Here is a 20,936-nt window from a genome sequence, read left to right as displayed (position 1 = left end):
AGACAAATTTTGCTTTTAAGGCTTGTAAAAGGACATGTTTGAATTTTGCAGTTAAGCTTACCCAAAGTTTATATTTAAAAGGCTCTATTTTATCAATGATTGATAAAGGAGCAGTGCACCAGATGTATTTAATCAGCCGCTCTGTCTCTGAAAGCACGCATGGACTTTTGACTCCCTTTCCAGGGTGAAATCCTGGCCTCACAGAAATTAATAGCAAAACTTCCATCAGCTTTACAGGGGCCAGGATTTCACCCTGCGTATCATTAAGAACTCCCCAGTGATGGAGATCCTGCCAAGGGTTCATCTCCTCCAGCCGAATCAGCCAGGGGGTTCTGGAAGAGCTCCACAGCTTCATACGTGAAACTGGCATATTTTCTCCATTTGCAAGTGTTCTCTCCAAATACATGGGCATTTCAGCAGAAATGACAAGCAAACTGGATCTGAGGGGAACTGCAATTAGAGAGGATCTCTTGGGCCATTAAGTCAAGTCCTTTCTAGCACAGGCAGCAGTGCCAGGTAATATCTTTATTAAACTTGACAAGTTCTACCTCAAACCAACCGCGTTTCCTACTCCTTCTGTTGAAAGGCTACGAGCCTTGTTCTGCTGGTATCTAGGAACCTCAATCTCGTTTCTAGCTGTGTGTATTCATAGGCAATTATACATGGATAGACAAGCCTTTGGGTGAAATAGATCTTCTTTCTTTTGGCAATTAACCGTCTAATGTCTACAAGGTAGAAATCAGACTCTCTCAGCCTTATTTCCGATCATCATTTTTTCGGATGTAGCATTACCACTATTCTGCATGGAATTGCAAGTATTTTCCTGTCTCTACCAGAAATACTGACATTTCATAATTATCCTTGGGTTGTTCAGTATATCTGGATTTTTCTCCAGTATCAGTTCCATTTATCACTTTATATTAGAAATTCTTGCTGTTAGCACATATGTGCATGACCTAAATTTCACCCCACTCCTATTATGTCAATCCCTCTGTAGTCCTTCCAGTGTAGTATTTGGTCCTCCTATGTTGATAGAGGACCTCCCTCCCATTCTTACACCATCAACAGTTTCACTAGTACATTCTTACTTTTTCATGCCAAGTTTATTACTGAAAATATTACATAAAATACTGCAAGTATTGCATAAAACAACTCCCAATACTGATTTTTGAGAAACTAGTCTGAAGTACACATAAACAAGCATTGAAGCTGGACTTAAAATTCAAATGTTCTGTACGAATAAATGTCCTACCAACAGGCTAGAAAGTCACACCCTCTTCTAGACCCAGTGCAATTGTAACTCCTTTTTGTGAAGCAGAAAAGCTGCTATGAAAAGTGATGGGAATGACGTCTCTAGTGCTGAGAGACTGGTGGGATCTCCTCTAAAAGGGTGGGTTTGTGGCTCTCAGGCACACAAGGGTCCAATACAACTTGGGCACCACCCCTCTGGCCTTTTAAAAAAGGGGTGACTGACTACCTCTGCCTTTTAAGGTCCTGCTGCGTTCTGAGCGTGACTCTCCAAGGATATAAAGAAAGAAGCACCAAACATACCCGAAGCAGCACGTTTGGCACCTGTAGAAATTCAGTGCAAACAGCTGAGGAAACTTCAGGACCCAGCAACAGCTGCAGTGAGGGGTTACAGGTTCACAATGTTGGACTGCCATGCTTACATGCTACATAGTTCCCCTTTCAGGCCTGCCCTGAATGACAAAACCTCCTCCCCATGGCCTTAACACAGCTGCTTGAGGAGGTGCAGCCCCAGCGGCTGGGACAATAAGCAAGAGCCTGTGTGATTCTGGAACTCATGCAGCCTATTGAGGGAGCGGAGCTTTACTCCTGAATTGAGCAACGCTGTTGCTTTGCCTACTAAGACACACTTGCAATACTTCATGGCTTCCTTTGAGTTTCTAAAAGTCTCCTGGGCCTTAACAGCACAGCAAACAGTGACTCACTAATCTGGCAAAGTACAGCCATTGTGGACTCCCTATTCAATTAGTTTTTCTTGCCTTTTCTCTAACCCTCTACTGAATTTTCCTTTATTTCATCCCTAAGCCCACACACAGACACAACACACCAGTTGATTGCATTTACTGGAAGTTTTAGAAAGCACTCTTTCAACATGTTTAATATGTTATAAATTGTTCTTATCATGTCATGCAGTGTATGTGTTTTGTGATGGGGAATGGAGTCCTTAACAAAGCCAGTTAAACCAGAGAACCAAATCATTTCGCATAAAATGCTGTAGCTCCCCTCTCATTAAAGCAGTTTACAGCACAAAGGAGTTCAGCCCTGTTGGTTGATAGCTATGCAAACCACCCACTCAGGGTGTAATCAGGCTCACGAAATGGATGTGCTTATAATGATAGTGACAAACCTCTTTGGTGACTAGGAACATGGAAAGGAATTTTCTTTGAACTCCATTAGATCCTACCAGTACTTTGGTCAGCATCAGCTATCCTGCTGTGCGTTTGAACTTTTTTACTCCCCTACTCGACTTTCACTTAATCTTCCTGCAGTGCTAAAGAAGACAGGACATCTGGAAATGAAAACAATTATTCTTATCTCCTACTGCTTTCATAATTACATGAAGTTCACATTTGAAGAGCTGCATTCCTTATGTGTTCATGTGCTTTTAATTAACAGAGGGATGCACCACACCACCAGAAGCCAAATCCTGAATCTTGCACAAGTCAGTTACAGAACCCCTGAATCTTTAGCCAACATGGCAGCTTTCCGGCCGAGCCAGGAGGAAGCCTGGCAACAAACACAGGACAATGTAGTTTCACCATAACTGTACTTTTTGTTACAGACTATTGCAGAAGGATCCAGCTGAGATTTAAGGCAGGGTAGGTATGATCTCTTCCCATGGCCCTGCTGAGAGCTTTTCTTGGGTTTTCCACCTGCACTGAGTACCCCAAAGAATTTACAGGGCACAAAGTCATGAAGGAAAATGCAGACAAAGAGATGAAAAAGTGACTTGTCCAAACTCACCTAGCGGGTGATGTCAAGAGACATTTTGTATTCTTGCTTCCCTGCTCTGACAGTAGATATGGCATAAAGACCACACGCTGTTCCCTCTTCATGGCCTGTCTAATAAATATGGAGTTCAGCCAGTTGTAATTGACAGTCCAGCGGTAGAAAGAAAATGATGAGCCTTCAGCTAACCTACGCAGGCCATCAGTTGAACTACTTCCTTTAAAACAAGCTTCTCTGTAGGCTCTAGACAGCTTGGGAAAATTGGTGAGAAGGGAAAGAAAGTGTTATGGGGAAATCACCACTTGCCACTGGTGTTCAGTGATTGTGGATGCAGAGATATACAGGTTTATGGCCAGAAGAAGCCTTCAGATTGTCTGAGTTGACATCCTGCATAACACAGAGCATTCAATTTTACATTCAGTCCAAGATCTGTACTAGGAAACCAGAATTATCTGCTCATCCAAAGCATATTTTTCAGAAAATCATCCAATCAAGAGATGGAGAATTTGTCTTGCCAATTCATTCAAATGTTACTATCTTCACTGTTAAAAACCAATGGTTTATTTCTATTTTTTCTAAGGTCTTTATGATAATTTTAAATCTTTTGCCTTCTACCTTCTCTGATGAGTCTTTCTTTGTCCTACTCTACTACAATCCTTGAGACTAAACTTATACACAAGATTTATCTAAAATACTGCATATAGCTAAAAAACTCCCGATATTCTCCTACATAATAGATCACTTCGGTGAAATTAACAGTAAGTCAAGTGTCTGACCTAAAGGGTAGTTAAGAAAGAAAAGAAAGAACTGTTGCAGAAAGACCAGTTCTCACTAGTCCCACAAAAGAGAGGTTTTCATATGTATCATCTGCTTTAGCATCACATGCTAAAGGAAATGTTTTGAAATATTTCTACATCCACGTAAACAGGTTAGGAAACTAGAGGGTGCGGTAGTGACAACCATTTGCCAAATTAAGATCTAAATAGTTTTGCTTATCTTTTGAATGAATCATTTTAGGTCATGCAGATAACAGTGCAATCCCTTCTTTCCTACAGCGAAGTTTTAAAATCACCCCTCTTTCCTCAAGGCCAGGTAAATAGGTTCCACCTCACAATTTCCAGTTTATTTGCACCGGGAGTGCATTACTTTAGTATTTGAAGGCAGGAAAACAGTAGAACTCCAGTTATTCTCTGAATCCTCTTCTACTTGGGTGGCACTCTGCTGAAACTAGATACTCAATACAGATATAGTCATAGTTTGGGGTTAAATTCAGCTCTATGAAGAATGCTCACCTCTTCTGACAGCTCAAACAGTGCATGTCTTGCACTAGTTCTTTGCAAAAGAATTGATTGTCACTCTGAGTGCCCCTTCTGCCTATATACTTAGGCAGGAATATTTTAAAAAATATATATAAAATATATTTTATATATAAAGTATAAAAAGTACATAAAATATATAAAGATCTCAGTGTGGCAGACAGGCTAGATTTTCTGTATATTCTAAAAGTGTTGAAAAAACAGATTTCTCTTTGACTCATACAAGAGAGGAGAATATAGGCTGCCTTGCACATGCATGTCTGTGGTGGGAGATGCTATTGTTACTTTTCAGCGTTCTGGATGAAGAATTTGCTTCTTGCAAACTGAAAAAGTCATGAAACAATTTGTAAGATAGGCTTTTACATAATTCAGTCAATAAAACAACAGTAGCAGAAGATTATAATTGGTTTGGCTGGGTATAATAGAAATATGAATGTGCATACTATATAAATGGTGTGTCAGGACTATTCAGCAATTTTGCAGGGTTTTTGGAATGCACTGAGTAAAATGGAATGACAATAGTATACAAATGTCTGCACAGCAGTTGAATCCATCAAAATCCCTCATCTTCAGTTCATCTTCAAGAATTTCTCAAAGTGCACCAGTGCCACACAGAGACAGATGCAGGAAAAGACAATATAGCTGGTAGCACTCTCTCACATATGGACAGCCATATCCAAAACAAACACTGAAAATTTTCTGAGGCCTGAAAACATCAACGTAGTATTCATTACTGGTTTCTGGCCGCATATGATTTCCTGATGGAGGAGTTGTCCAATTTACTGATTTGATCCCACACCATAGAATTCAATGGATTACTCAGTGTTGACTTCAGTAGCAGAAAGGTTAGGTGCTAGGGTAGAATTAACATAGATTATTTCCATTCTAAAAAACAGGTGGGCAATTTAGGTGCATTAATCCATTGATAGCTCAGATCAGCAAGTTTCCTTGAGGTATAATTTCCCTCTGAAAGCAGCAGCAGCTAAATACCTACGAAGTACTAAACATGTGGGTCAAGTTGTGGGCACTTGTGAAACTCCCCCTCATTGCCCTAGAATAGCAACCCTCTATTTTCATTCAGTTAGTATTCAGGTCCCTGATCCATGTGTGGGACTGGATCGTGCTGTATCTAGGCTGCCTTTGGTAGCTGTGCTCAAGCTTGGGTTCATGTTCCCGGAACCAGCTGCCCCGAAGCAGTTGCTATCCCACTGTTGGGGCAGAGCTCTAGGAAGTTAGTCCCCACTGTGCCTGAACTCACCCCAGACTATGGCCACGATATCTAGTGATGCAGATAATGAAGGATTTGGGTTCAAAGTTTAGCTTCTGTCCCTAAGCTAAGGACAATACACGGTCATACAAGTGATAAATAATAACACTTACATAAACATGCAGGAAAATAGAAAATAAAGTCTCCTTTCAGAACTGTTTGTGCTTTCTTAGTACTCACCACTCCTTATTTACTAAGAAAAAACGTCACATTGTAACGTCTTGTTTGAAAGTTTTGGTCCCTGGAGTAGCCTTGTGAGATAAATCTCTTTTTCCATGGGAGTGCTGAGGGGAGGAGGGAGCGGCCAGCCAGCACTGGCCAATGCACAACTCTGATGCCATGTAGACAACCGTATAATGCAAAATGTTTACAGTAAAACAATAGGCGACCCTGCGCTGTGATCACTTCAGTTCTTTTGCTCCTTACTAGATCATATAATCTCACAGGATCATTTACCGTCACGTGTCCTCGCTGCATGTTAAACATCAACCTTTGACTCACAACTCCTCCTTTTTCATACTGGGTGAAAGTCATCTCTTTAGAAGCAAGAGCCACAAGCTCTTTCAGTCTCATGTGAGCCCTATTCCAGAGCATGAATGGGATCTAAAAGTGAGATAGAAATCTGATAAAATCGCTGCAAAAGTAAAACTACTGTTTAAAGAAATATTTCTGCAAGACAAACTAAATCAGTCTCATCTACAGACCACTGTCTCCTATTCTGTTTTAAAGCCGAGATCCTCAGCTGGGTGAGCAGCATAGCTCCACTGAAGTCAACTTAGCTCAGCCAAGAATTTACTCATAAGGGTTCAGCCATAAGAAATGTATTGCATCATGTTTTGGAGAACCAGCTGGGCTGACTGAAAGCACACCATTGTAATTCACAAAGAACACAAATAAGCCAAAATATTTTATACATATTGTATAAATATTAATAATAAAGGGTCATAACACATGTAAGGATAATACAAAAATAAAACAAAAGAACTGGAATGTGTGCCTTGCAGATTCACTAGGCAGGTGAGAGCAGGTAATGTATGAGCACATCAGTGACATTATTTTAGAAAAATGCTACAGGTCAAATTTACATGCTGGGGTTGTGAGATACCATCTTGCCTTTGCCACAACTCTCTCTGCAAAAGCTTTCCAGGCTGCGCAAGGATGATGCTCAGCCTGTATGTCCAAAGTCAGCCAGAAATCCTCATGCTCTGCTTGCAAACCAATTGACTGGAACTGGAAGGGACAGCTGACATAAGTGAACTCTTTGTCAAAGAACTCAGCCGCTTGGCAGGAAAGCTAGAAAAAGCTAAATTTTGCCAGCCTTGCACAGAGGTTACCACCAAGTACATTGGGTTAGTGTTGTCAGTCAGTACGTCTGATGACGTCCCATAGCTCAGAGCTGCTTGCGTTTTATTCTGAAGACACAGTGTTCAGCAGGAAAATCTCACAGGAATTGGAAGAATAAAGCTGCAATGAAAACAGATTTACGACTCCAGGGAGAAAACCTGCTTTAACCACTTAAATTTTTGATGACCTGAACACTTTGGTTGTCTGTGCCAGCCTCACAGATTAACATATTGTTATAGGTGGTGCCATTTAGCAGGAGCCAAAGTAAGGTGTGATGTGTGTTCCCATCAGCGTGTACCTCCTGAGCTCAGCCCAGTGAGAGTTTTCTGTCCCATTACAACCTGTCGACCCCAGCCCACACCAGCCGGAGCTGCTGCCTCCTCCACCGGGCTGGCTGGGCCTCCTGTGTCAAACACACCTACCAACAAGCTGTACAGCGTTTATGGGTTCTTTATATATTCTCATATGAATAGTCCATAAGGAAGACTCCTTTTTGAAACGTGAAACAAAAATATATAAAAATGCCCATTGAGACTATCGAATCTCTGTCCTTGGGGAACAGCCAAAAGGCAAGCCCCTGGCGAACGCACCAATGGGACCGAGCCCTGCCCTGGCACCAGACCGACAACACGCACATTTAAACACCGCCTCCCCCAGGCACCACGGGGAAACCGGGACCCCATCGCGAAACCGGAGAAAGCAGGGACAAAACACGCTGAGCAGAGAGGTCCGCCTATATCCTGCGGGCGCGTTTACATCGTCATAAACCCCTCTCCCCTGTCCCCGGCAGCGCCCCGCAGGGACACCCGCCCCAGGAGGGCCCGACGGTGCCCTCCGGCCCCACCGCCCCGTGATGGCGGCCCCGGGTGGCGGCGGGGGCCGGGCGGCCGGCGGGGAGGGGCGGCAGCGGCCATTGGCTGGACCCGGCGCGGCCGCCGCCTCCCGCCGCCGCGGAGAATGGAGGCGCCGCCGCCGCGGGGCTTCTCGGAGGAGCAGTTTCGGGCCGCCTGCCGGGAGCTGGACCAGCCGGCGCCAGCGGCAGGGGGGCCCTGGCAGCTCCTGGTGGAGAGCATGGGCGTGAGGATCTACCGGCTGTACGACGAGGTGGGCGGGCGGGCAAGAGGGGCTCCCCCGCGGCGGGGGACGGCCGTGCCCCGGGCCGTCCCCGCCCGGGGCTGAGCCCGGCGTGGGGCAGCACCCCCGGGGCGGTGAGCGGAGCGGGGCCGGGGAGCGCCGGGGGCAGGGGGGCGGCAGCACGTCCCCGTCCGGCGCCGCCATCCGGGGTCGGCAGGTCCCCCTCCGCTCCCCGCACAGGCCGGGCTGAGGTCCTTTGCCCGTCCAGGCGCTACCGGCCGGGGCTCGGTTTCTCCCGGCTCGCAGAAAGCAGCTTTCAGGGTAATGCTATTAACTGCTGATGGGGAAAGCTGCTCTGCTGCAGTAAACGCCGCTCGTACAGACTGCTGGGGAACCTGCAAACTGTGAGCTCTGAAAGCTTTGAACAGCTGGTGGCTGGAGAGGTTCCTGGTGGAAGGTGCCCTGGGAGCCAGGGGCAATTGTGGGCCCAAAAGGGTCCTGCTCCTTTCCTGAGCCCTCTCCGAGGGGGGTGTGGTGATGGAGAGAGCCCTCCCTACACACCCGCTCCTGAGCATCCTCCTGGGATAGAGCATCCTCTGACATCCTAGAGCATCTAGGTTTAAAGCTAGAGATTGATGCTTCGGTGAAGCCACAGTGAAGATGGGTAGTTTAAGCTTCTTGGTCCCATTATCATCTTCTGGTACGTCAAACCTTCATCTTCTATGGTTTATTTGTGAAAGGGCGGGGAAGAAGAAAAGTCAACCATTCACTAACAATGTTGTATAATTCTTCCCTCCCTTTCCTTGGGAATGCTTGAATTTGACTCCTATACTGTATATTCAAAATACTCTTGTTGTTTTAATTTAGTACCTGAACTGGTACTAACAACAGAACAAACATTTCTTTATAGACACAGATGGAGTTTCCATGTGTTGAGAGAAACAGTAAAAACATTAACTTAGGAGATCTTGTACCCCACCTTTTCAGTGCAGGCAGCTTGCAGAAAGAAAACAGCTGATAAATATTCAAGGCAGATATAATAGTGCATTGTACATAAGCATGAGCATTATAAAGCATTCTTGTAGCACAGCCTGAAGTACAAGCATACCTGACTTGCTGGAAAACTTATTCCATTGTGCAGTACTTGGTAACCTCCTGGAAATGGCTGAGATTTTTAAGCATGTTATATAGGGCCTGGAGACCTTGTCCATACAATTCAATGCTTCTAGGCAGGGCTTAGTCCATATGGACCACTGGAGATTAAAAGAGGCACGTGTGAAGGAACACGCTCCCTTTGGAATTACTTATGCAGTAGAAGTGGGCTGGTGTAAGGGAAGGAACAGCCATTGTGCTGTGCAGGTCAGCCTGTCTGGATTTAAACTCTCACGTATAGATGAAAAAGTCGAGAGGTTAAAGACTGCATCTTGCATTGTTTTTTGAACACTTTCACAGCTCTTGAGCAAATTTGTAGTATGTGCCCCACCTAACTTCCTTCAGCTGTTCTCCCTGCTGCAGAGTACTTCCCTTTCCTGTGTGACTTTTCCTCTCCCCGTTCTGTTTCCACAGCAATCAGGACTTTATGAGTATAAAATCTTCGGTGGTCTTGCTGACTGTCCTCCAAAACTGTGTGCGGATGTCTATATGGATTTAGATTTCAGAAAACAATGGGATCAATATGTTAAAGGTAAGCTCATCTATGCAGTTAAAAAGCAAGCTTTATGTCTACATTGACTCTTCCCACTAAAACTTTCTTTGAGAGTATTTTAAAGTTGCTGCATCGAAAGACTTCCAGCCAGAGTGAAGTATCTTCTGTGATACAGTTGCACTCTGCAAATACAGGACCACTGACATGGAACAGTTAACATCTCATCACCATGTAGCTTCCTTCTGGAATTAATTCTTTCCATGTTGTTTAAAGCATATAATTGGCATCACTTGTTATGCTGATGCACCTCACAGCTTCTAGTTGTAATTCTTAGGTTAAATAAATAGATCTTCTGTTAAAAAACAGAGATGGTACCTTTTGTGCATCTTTGCATATTGCAGGGGAGCAGTGCAATGGCTCGCACCAGTTTCATGTGTGATAGAATGTCTTTTCCTGAAAGCATTGGTTGTTCTTGGCACGTTTTACAATCAGAAATGGGTGTATCAAGAGAACAGTTGGTAACTTTGGGCTTTTGCAGAAAAAGGAATAACTAATTTAGTTGTGTTTATTTAACGTTGTCTTTGAAAAAGAGAGTTGAACCTGGATATCCATATGATGTTAAAATGTCTTAAGTCAGCAGTGACAAGGCAAGGATTCAGCTGATGCAGGCATCCAGTAATCCATTTATTTTAAAGATGGGGAACCCTTCCTTTTTAAACCTGTGCTTAAAATCAGTTCAGGCCAATAGAACTGAGACACGGTCAAAGTATCCTGCTGACCAGTGTTAAAAACCAAAGAATTGCTAAATGTTGTGCTTGATAAGCCTAGGATGGCTCTATGGTGAATGGTCTATGGTGAATGGTATTGCCTGTGGCATTATTATTCTGGAGTAGGACTCAACATTGTCATATTGGATGTAAAAATACTGTTTTATCTTAAGTTACTTCAGTAGTCTTTGATTTTAGCGCATTTAGGATAATTGAATCCTTCTTAAACAAACACTTTTTTTGTAATGTCTTCTTAGAGAAAAGAAAGGAAGCAGTTGGGAGAAGCTACACCCTTAAACTAAAAACTAGATGATGTTGCAGAGCTGGTGTTTATATCCTTGCTGACCATGATATGTTCATCTGTGAATTTATACTTGTGCTGGTATATCAAGTCCAGTGTTTCACGGAAGTTAACTCTTGAAGGGCATGAGCATAAGGTTAATGCTTTCCTTTTAGCTTAAAAAATTGACACAAGCCCACCCATTCTTTAGAACTGCACATATGATGAAGTAGTCCTAGCCAGCATTTTCAGTGTTAAACAATATAATTTTGTTTTTTCTCCTACATTTAGGGAGAAAAATGAGAAAACTTCCATTCAGAGCTCTCTTGCTATTTGTTTTACTGTTTGTATTCCTTGTTGGTCTTACAGCTATGCAATAATGGCAGCCCAAAGAAGAGTTCGCTGAACTGCTGGCTAGTGTTGAAACAAAAACGTGACCAGAGTAGAAGTAGCTGCCTTTTTAGTTGAAAAAGTAACTGATCATGCACTAAGCATAAGAGGAGCTAATCTCTATCCTCTAGTTCTGTTCAGCAAAACTCTTTACAGAGGCCTGACTGGAGGCAGGTATGGACAGGATTCCTGTGAGAACTTCAGAGGGGTTGTGCTTTGATGCCTTCTTGCCAAGGGTTTGCCTGAGGCCTCAGAAATGTTAGTATCCGTCTGCTGCTGCTGTTGCATTGCTGTTAGTGCCCTGGCTGTTCCCAAAGCAGGCTCCTGGACATCCACAAGATGTGGACATCCTGAGGCCTGGTCCATGCTGCAGCTGCCAATTCAGCAGGGGTGCTGTGGCTAACCTGTAGAGTAGTGACTGAGGAACCACATGCTTCTGTGGCACGATAAAAATAGTTGGGCCTGAGCAATATTGGAACTTGCTACTCATGACTGCAACTCCATCCTGATTGAGATCATACTTCCCAGCAATTTAACGGTAATAATTACTGCTAAGGAAGCAAATGCAGCTGTGCCTATTATGAATAAAACAGACTTGTGTTCTATTGTAGTAATGCTAAGTGAACCATAGAATCATAGAATGTTTCGGGTTAGAAGGGACCTTAAAGATCATCAAGTTCCAGCCCCCCTATCACAGGCAAGGACACCTCCCACTAGACCAGGTTGCTCAAAGCCCCATCCAGCCTGGTCTTGAACACTTCCAGAGATGGGGCATCCACAACTTCTCTGGTTATTGATTAAAATGCACTGTATGCTGCTTTGATTGGAAGCTGTGTGCTAGTTTTGACAGACTAAAGTGAATACAGATGGGACGTGACCTATTGTCTGTTTTTTCTGTGTTTGAAAAGATACAAGGGTAGATGATTTAGTAGCTAACAACTGCATCGAGGTCTTTAAACGAGTTATCTTAATTCCTTTGAAAAAGGAAAGCTCTGCAGTTAGAAATGAAAGTAAAGCTTACAAACCGACGCTCCACTGACCTCTGGTGGATAGCGTAACGCTGTAGCATATGTCAACCCTAGGAGTATTGTGCATCCAATAGTGCTCCAGCCTGGAGGAGTGGAGAACTGGTTTTGTGGGTGACAGCTGAATTGCAGGACATACTAACAGAAGCGTAGTTTGGAACATGTCTTATAGGGAAAGAATCTCCCATCTGTGGCGCTCTTCTTGCCTTAGCAATGAGATTATCAGTCTGTTCTAACCTTCTTTGCTAAACCACAGGAAGTGCTGTGGCAGAGTGTGCATTAGCTCTGAAGTATATCTAGCCCTTCTAGGCAGAATTCTGCCCTAAAGGAGGAGGAAAAGACCACTCTGACTGTTAATGTGAACGATCTTTCTGGATCACACCCTCTTTGACTGAATCCATGTAATGACCAGTCCCTCAGCAGACAAGAATTTACCATGGCTTAGCCCCACAGCTTGTCCTGTCCATTACCCTGATTATCCCTTTCTTCAAGGGAAGAAGCCGTACAGTAGACAAATTTTCAAACTCAATTATGTAGTTTCATTTGAACTAGTTTTTCTACTTTCTGCAACTCTACTACCTGACCGAGTCACTGCCATGTTTTAGGGACTATTCTTAGATATTTTTTTTTTCCTATCCAGCTGCCTTCTGATTGAGTTTCTAGACAGACCCAAGGTGGTGTAATAAAGGCTCATAAACTGCTTAAGCTTTGTGTTGTGTTGCCTGTATATACTGCTGTGAAATTCCTAATGGCTTTTCCAGACATCATTAATCCCTTGTATAAGACCTCTTCACGTATTAGAAAGCAGGACACATGCTAGCTCCACGTTAACTCAGAATCATTTACAAGGATAATGACATGCTTGTGAAAAAGCATACTGTACTTGTGGCTCAGAATTATACAGAATATGCATAGGTGAGGAAAAAGGTTTGAGATGGAAAGGCTTTGAATGAACTAACTGTCTGAAAAGGAATTTGACTCTGCCTCCTCCCAGAATTGTTCTAGTGTTGTGCTTTGGGTTTTTTTGTTTGTTTGTTGATTGAGGTGTTTTTCCCCCTCAATGAATTCAATAGCAGCAGAAAACCAGGCCACCTACTCTTGTGTATTTGGTTCTTGAACAACCCTGCCACAGAACTTTTTTAATGCCTTCTACTGCTACAACTTTACTTTGTATGTATCAATTTTGACATAAGGATTGTGTGTAAAATGTGCTCGTGTCAGAAACCTGAGCGGTTTTTTATGCCATGTATGGTTCTGTTGCAGTAGAAATTAAAACTATCTAACAATCTTCCTTTTTCAACTGTAGAACTGTATGAGAAAACATACGATGGTGAAAAAGTAATCTACTGGGAAGTGAAGTACCCTTTTCCTCTCTCAAACAGAGATGTATCCTTTCAAGCTTTTTGTTCCTCTTGCAGTTTTTGTCCCCTGCTCACCCAGGGATCCCAGCAATGTACCGATTCTACTGCTCTGCTCAACTTGATCTAAGATCTTGCACTCCTCATGTTACATGAATATGTATAGCATGAAGAAGAGTGTGGGTGTCTCTTCCCACACACAAGGGAAGCTCACATAGCTGAATTCTTACTCTGCAGGACTGAATCCTGTAGAAGCATGAGAAATATCTTGAAGGGGCTGGTATTTGTAATGGAATTTACTTGTCAATTCATCATATGTCAAACTAACGCTGTTTTGATGGGCCTCCTCAACTTGGAATACAGTATGTCTACATTCGTGAATGCCGAGAGATGGATGTTGATGGGCGGAAGATCTGGGTTGTGTTAGCTCAAAGTGTGTCTGTTCCTCAGTGCCCTGAAAAGCCTGGCATTATCAGAGTTAAAAGCTATAAACAAAGTCTGGCAATTGAAAGTGATGGCAAGACTGGATCTAAAGGTAAGAGGTTGAGAAAATGTGATCACAAGTCATGTAGCCAGAGTGTATGTATTAGCAAAATGCATAAAGAGGGAGACTGGAAATTTTAAGCTAAAACAGTTGCTATAAAGTGGATGTACTGAGTGCGAGGGATACTTTAAATTGAATGAAACTTTTGGAAATGTCCGGTGCAGCATGCTAGTTAAGAATCTTTTATTTAACAGTTGAGCTGGGTGGTTAAGGATAAACTACTGACCACCTCATTTTGCCCCTGCTTGCCACCTTCCCACCCCCAGCCTGCGCTTGTTTTCCTGCCAGCCAGTTCGGTCGGGTAGACTCTGATGGTAGCTGCAGTGCGGTTAACTCAGCAATGATATAAATACCATGTTTGACAGATTTATAGATTAGAAGGTTTGCCTAGAGATTGACTCCTGTCTGAGATTCGTCCTTTAAAGACAACTTTATTTTATGACAGGCTGCCTAAAATGGTTTGCAATAGTCTGAATTAATATTATGGCGTGCTCAGCTTCCCATAGGTTAACTGGGAACGGCTGTCCTTACTTCAGACTCCACTTCAGTACAAGTTGACTTTTTTGTTGTGAAGAATTCCGAGCAGAACTGTAGTAGCTGGTGATTCAGTCATGCACCCTGACAGCTTCTGTCATGCAGTGTTATAGCTAATACTCAGATTGTGGTTGGATAACTTTCTGGTAACTTCTTTCTCATATCTAGTCTATATGTACTACTTTGATAATCCTGGTGGCATGATTCCATCATGGCTGGTCAACTGGGCTGCCAAGGTAAGCGAAGGTTGACAGCACAGTTGTCTTTGGCTAATCTGTTTCAAACCATGTATTCACTACATCCATACTTGTCTTCTGCATGTTGGGTAGAATTATTTTTTTTCTGGAATGGATGTATTGACTTTTCTTGCTCTTACACAGTCCCATTTTTAGAGTCTTGCTATTGTGTGCTCTCATGGTAGTTGTCTTAAATTATTTTTTTTCATTCCTATCAAATTCCTTTGGTTAGTCAACCAGACAGGTAAATTTGTGCAACAAACCCAACAAATCTATGTTCCAGAGCACATGTGAATAGCCTTAACACAACCAAACTTCAGTAATGCAGTCTATTCATGAAGAATTAAATGAATGGTCTGCTGCTTTGTGCAAGATCTTAGAATTGTCCTGTATCTGTTTAAAGGCCTTGATCTGTATAGTGGGAATTCTCATCTTGCTTATAGTTTTTCTTGATTACATTGTGCAAGAATGATTTTTCCACTTTTCTCTTTACAGAGTGGTGTGCCTACTTTCTTGAAGGATATGCAAAAAGCTTGCCGTAATTATTCTAAGAGCACATAGGTCAAAGTTGATCTGAATTGTTTAATTCCTAGAGCTCTGCACTTACAGGAGTGGCTATTACCTATCACACTGGATAAAATCTACCTCTGATATTGGAAAGAATTTTATTTTAGTTGGTTTATGCCTTGAATTTTATTAGATCTTTGTTTCTGTCTCCAACTGAAGAGCTAGCCACTGACAAGGTAGCATCAGCTGCATCCTTTTGAAAGTATTTAGCCTTGTCCCCCATGCCTTGCTTATGCTGATTATCATGTGTCAGCTAGAGGAGTTCTGTTTATTGAAATATTATATCCTCGGACAAGAGACGATGATCTTGCTAGGAAAAATGTTTGAAATTGGACTGAAAATTCTCTACACGTTATGCCTGGATCTGCCTTTGTGGCCTTGCAGGGTGGCTTCCTACTTGAATTTGGATAATGGATTGAATTGAATAATGGAGCTTGCATTGTTTAGGAGGAAACACTTTTGCTACCCAAGTTTGTCACTCTTAAACTGTCTGCCTGCTATAATCCTAAAAAATGCCAAGGGCATATAGGTAAATTACTAGAAGTCTGCAGTAGAAACTGGAACTCTGTGTTACTAAGCTTCCTTGTGATAGCTTTAAGTTCAGGTATAAAAGGACTTTTGCCTAAAGCCTTGCATTCACATTAATACCCCTGTATGAAAAGTAAAAATCATTAGCTGTGTCCAGATGGAAAAAAAAAGTTGGAGTTGGCTTGCATGTGTGATTTAAGGGGAACAAGTTATATCTTCAGAGTCAGTAGCCTTATGTATAAAGCAGCTTGGATACCAGCTTCAGATTGGAAGTAATTTTTAACTGGATGCCTGCAGCTGAATGTGAATGAACTTGATATGAAACTTCGGCTTGCTTGCATTTTAAAATTTCATGCTGATGTAAAGAATGAAACTGTAATTTTGGATGGTAATCCACTAAAAGCACAGCTGAGCAGGAAATTAAATTTCCAGCATGTTTGCAGGGAGTGGGGTGGGGGGTGGGAGGATGGAGTACATAAAAGGCGGGAGGGCCTCAATCTCAGGGATTTAAAATATTCTGCATCATTGCTAAATCTAATCCTGTTACTGAACAAATCTTGTAATGGGGTAGCTTTGTCTTGTTAAAAAATAAATGGTTGAAGTGATTGCCTTTATACTTTGTGTAAATATTTGTTTCCAATAAATCATTATTCTATCCATACAGTGTTCTTGTTCTGTCTCCCATCTTTAAGAGTGGCCGTGCTGAGCAGGTCCAATGACAGGCTGATAGAAAGGGCTGTTTTATTTTTAAAGGTTTTTGAAAGAATAACTTGGATGCCTGAGAACTAAGTAGGATTCCATGTGTTCTGAAGAGCTTGCTGCCAGTAGTTCAGGCATTTTTCAAGTGTCTTTGACTTGGAGACCATTACTGAATTGAATATTACAGTGCTAGACAACTTTCAATCAATTTTAAATTTAGCTGTCACTTTTTTTTCCCAGCAGATAAAGAACAGGCATGGAGAGAGAGTAGCATAATTAGCTTTGACTTTCCATAAATTTTGTACACACGCACTCACTGAACCTAGAGCCAAATTTTTATTTATGTGTACTGCAAATGAATTATCTCCATCATACCAAGAATATGATGCTGTTTTACCTGAGTATATTAATTCTAAAATTTCTTTTTTTTTTGGCAGTGTTAAAAAAAAAAAAACCTTGAAAATTCAGAAAGCATTTTAGCAGTGTACTAAGTATGTAGGAATTCAAATGTCATAAGCAATCACAAGAATACCAGTGTTGCTTTTGAACAACAGGATGTGGATACAAGTTATGTCCTGAAGCAAAGCAGCAAAGGAGGGTCTGGGTAGATGGTTCAAAAAGAAGATAGAAAGGCAAAACAAACTATTCTAGACTTGATACAACAGAATTTAAAAAGAGGACTAGCTGAGGATGAATCTTCCTAAAACAATGATGCAAACTAATTGATTTCCAATTCCTTCTGAACAAAACTGAACTCTGTACCACAGTAGTACAAAACCGATCTGTAATTATAAACCTACCTTAAAACTTAAGAGTTTCAAGGTTTACAAGAAATGTGTACATAGTGAGCTGAGTGTCTGCACAGTGATGCAACCTCCAGCCAATCTGTAATTTTTTTTAGTCTTTAATGAAATGGAAGCAGGAGAAAGACTGAAAGCATTTTATATTCATAAATTCATGATTGCATCTTTGTCATTACAGTTATTTGTCATCAAGACATAGTATGTATTTGTCTGCAGTGGGCTGAAGAGCGTTCAAGAGGCTGAATGGCTCCATTGTCAATCTTGCTGAAAACTTGATTTCCTATAGACCCCACACTGAGACTACAGAATACACGGCCTTTGCTCACGTCTCCTTATTAAAACTATTGCACAGGCAGTTTCTTGTGCTGTACACAACTTTCTAAATAAAACCACATTTGATTAAACAGTAGCTACTGTAAACAGCTTTTCCTCTATTTATGAGCAACTAAGCGATGATGTGAGATGAATACAACATCAGATCCTCCGTTAAATTTAGGTCTCCATGGGCTTTCATAGTGACATAAATATGCAGTGACACTTCAGTTTATTTATGTGTTACTACACCTATCTTGTATTACTAGGGAAGAAAAAGCAGTTCCAGCTTTGTGTGATGTGGCTTCTTGTCTAAAGAGGAGATTACGACCAGAAATAAAGTGTTGGTATCCTTCAGTCTTTGGATGGCCTTTCATAAGGCATTTTAGAGCTTTATTCATGACTGGTTAAATGCTGATCTTGTATAAAGTATACATATATCATGTGAACTTTTTTGGAAAGCTTGAACAGAAATTTACCTGCTGTGAAAGTTGTAAGTCACTATGCATTATGAGTTCTGGTGTACAGGGTTAAAAAAATGGAACCCCCCTTCCCATGCTGTTTAATGGAGCACCTGAAAGTTAGCTTTCTGTTTCCACCACCTTGTCTAAAAACGGAGCGCAAAGTTTGTTCTTTTAGAGTGATCTGTCATAAACATAGGGTTATTTGACTAAAAAGAATGAAGCATTTCTGTTAGATGATGATTGAGCCTCTCATCTTCTATATTCTACCCCCATTAACAGATCTGTAGGTATTGCACTACAGATTAATAGGGACTAATGAAGTTTTCCTAATGGCCAAATAGAACTGGAAGAATCCTGTAGTTTCTGGCAATAAACAGGCATCTGATTCAAAGCATAATGATCAGACTTCACATAAATAGTAATCAGCTTTGGACCTATTGTCATATAAAGCGTTTGCTTTAAAATTACCAGCTCTTACAAAAACATATTTTTGCATGTTATTCTTCACATAAAGAAGTGGTTCTTTTGGGGGATGACTGGTCACCCATCCCCTGTTTCCATACGGAGTGATGTGGTAACAAAGTGAATATAAACTATTCCTCCGCATTGTGTTCTAGTAATTCAAATCCATTCTTTCCATGTGGTCTCTCTGTAAAACTATTGTATTTGAGTTGGAAGGTCAAGTAAAGGAAAGATTCTGAGTAACCCAAAGTCAACATAGTGAATGATGTCAGATATGCAATCACTGTAGCATTGCCTCTCAGAAGATGATGTGCAAAGGGAAACACAAGTTTTCTTTGCTCAGGAAACATCTGGTTAATACTTCATTTCTCAAGCAGGTCATTGGCTGTTGCTATAATTTAGTGGAACAAAAATGTGGGAAGATAGGGAGATAGACTTCCGATATTAACGTACACTGGTAGATGATGTATCTTCCCACCAACACTTTTGCTTTCCATTATGTCAGTTTTCTATGTATAAAGAACATTTTCAAATGGGATCTAATGGTATTTAAATTTGTCTTAGCTGAGAATAATCTCTCCTTGAGCACAGATTTGCCTTCCTCTAGACAGGAGGATAATTCATAACCAAATTTACTGCCCCGTTGTAGTCTTCTGATCAGAGGAGACTACTAGACCTTCAGGACTTTCAGAAAGAAAACTTTTTTTTTCCCCCCGCTCTTCTCTTAATGGTTAAAAGACACTGAAAACTTCTATACAAAAACAGAAAGGAGGACTTATGACAGGAGGTAAGTTGTTATAAATCTACATGGACTATATGTAAGAAAATGCTTTTTGAGGAGCAAACAACAACAAACCTCTATAGCAAGATGAGTTTTGCTGAATTTTGTTACTGGCTTGTAACTGCAAACTTAGGAGGAATCCTGATCAATAAGGTAAAGAAAGGTGGTGTTTAAGCATCCTACTAATTCTCTGCAGCTGCCAATTAACATATTAATTAGGATTACATATGAACACATAAAAAGAATGTAATCTTTCTCTGTGAGTTCAGTATTCCCTGTTCTTTGAGAACTCGACCATAAATTATTCTCATCTGGAAGCTGAATTATAAAAGTATTCTGGAATCCTGCTGTGAGACAGGAACATTTTAAAAGGGAACAACGCTCCACTGGAAACCTTCATTTCCAAAGTAAGAAGAACTGTATCCTGTGAGTAAGTGTTTCAGTGGAACATGCCATAATAAGCAATTATGTTGAAAGAGCCTTGAATATAAGTATTAATTTTATCCTTGTGAAAAATTTCCTGCATCCCAGCTGTGCAACAAGTTAAATGGAAAGCTGTTCCTACAGTTTAAGCATAAGTACCTGTTAACACTAAGATTTAAGTGAGTTTGCCTTTGTCTATCCTTATTAAATTTCATGCAGTTTTTAGATTTTTCTAAGGTCTACTTCATCACTGGAGGCAGAAGAGGTTCTATTACAGGCTTTGTGACACTGGAAGTGTCAGTTTTTTCCCTAAGCTTAATTCTCTTATTATTCCTTATCTATGGAAGAAACCCTTGAGAATGAATCATTCTAATAGATTGTGTGTTTCTAGAACGGCAGGTTTTGGATTGCGGCAGTTGTTCTTCTATAATACGTAAGGCCAAGGGTTACCTATGTGCTATACATACATTCAATAGATGCCTGCTGTGAAGTTACAAGGCTCACTGCGTTTCTGCCTAAGCATATCTTGAAAGTTTTAAGTCTTTCCCTATTTCATCTAGAGTTGTGGGTGTTTGGGCTTTTAATATTCCTTGTGCATATACATATCTTCCAAAGCATGGTAGAAATTGTGTATAATTTGCTGTAGATGGATGTTTCATATTCAGCTGCAACTTGGTTTAAGAGTGAGGTTTAAACATTTCTATTAAGACCACGCTGCCACTGTTCATTTTAAAAGTTAATGGATTTTCTCAGCATGGAAGTCATATAATTGATTTGTACATTTGAGTGGAGAGCATGATCCCACAAGAAGCCAGAATTGCGTGGCCAACCCATTTACCCTGTGAAAGGCTCATATGATGCTGTTCACCTATTCAAATAAAAACAAACAGTAGGCACATTCCTTCAGCAGGAAATTACTTTGACACTAAAAGGGTCTATTGTCTCAGAGTGTGAGGTGGGTATGTGAAAGAGTACATTGCCTTCCACTGATTTTTCTCTTGCAACATGGGAATAAACTGACCCTTGATAACACGTAAGGCGTAGTTCTAGGAACCATGAAGTAGAGGATATTATCACTGAATAGTGAGCTTGATCAATTCACTACAATGACAGGCAGGCGTGTCAGTAATTTAGAAAAAGG

General features: G+C 41.4%; 1 protein-coding gene across 1 annotated transcript; it reads left to right on the top strand.

Annotated features, from left to right (window-relative positions):
• The first annotated feature begins 7,850 nt into the window (after positions 1 to 7,850).
• Positions 7,851 to 16,511, top strand: PCTP (phosphatidylcholine transfer protein). Its single transcript, XM_074160190.1, has 6 exons — positions 7,851 to 8,007; positions 9,544 to 9,661; positions 13,391 to 13,470; positions 13,806 to 13,977; positions 14,689 to 14,756; positions 15,252 to 16,511. Exons 1-6 carry the CDS (start codon positions 7,861 to 7,863, stop codon positions 15,315 to 15,317), a joined length of 651 nt encoding a protein of 216 aa, XP_074016291.1. The 5' UTR covers positions 7,851 to 7,860; the 3' UTR covers positions 15,318 to 16,511.
• Positions 16,512 to 20,936: the final 4,425 nt, after the last annotated feature.

Source organism: Numenius arquata, chromosome 17 (assembly GCF_964106895.1).
Source record: "Numenius arquata chromosome 17, bNumArq3.hap1.1, whole genome shotgun sequence".
Taxonomy (NCBI): Eukaryota; Metazoa; Chordata; class Aves; order Charadriiformes; family Scolopacidae; genus Numenius; species Numenius arquata.
Note: the sequence above shows the minus strand (reverse complement) of the source record. Positions and strands in the feature narration are given on the sequence as shown.

Bases quoted from the DNA above. Each gene is read 5' to 3' on its own strand.
- PCTP (XM_074160190.1), top strand. From the start codon at position 7,861: ATGGAGGCGCCGCCGCCGCGGGGCTTCTCGGAGGAGCAGTTTCGGGCC. The intron at 9,662-13,390 runs GTAAGCTCATCT...TTTCAACTGTAG, and splicing joins ATGGGATCAATATGTTAAAG to AACTGTATGAGAAAACATAC. The intron at 13,978-14,688 runs GTAAGAGGTTGA...TCTCATATCTAG, and splicing joins TGGCAAGACTGGATCTAAAG to TCTATATGTACTACTTTGAT.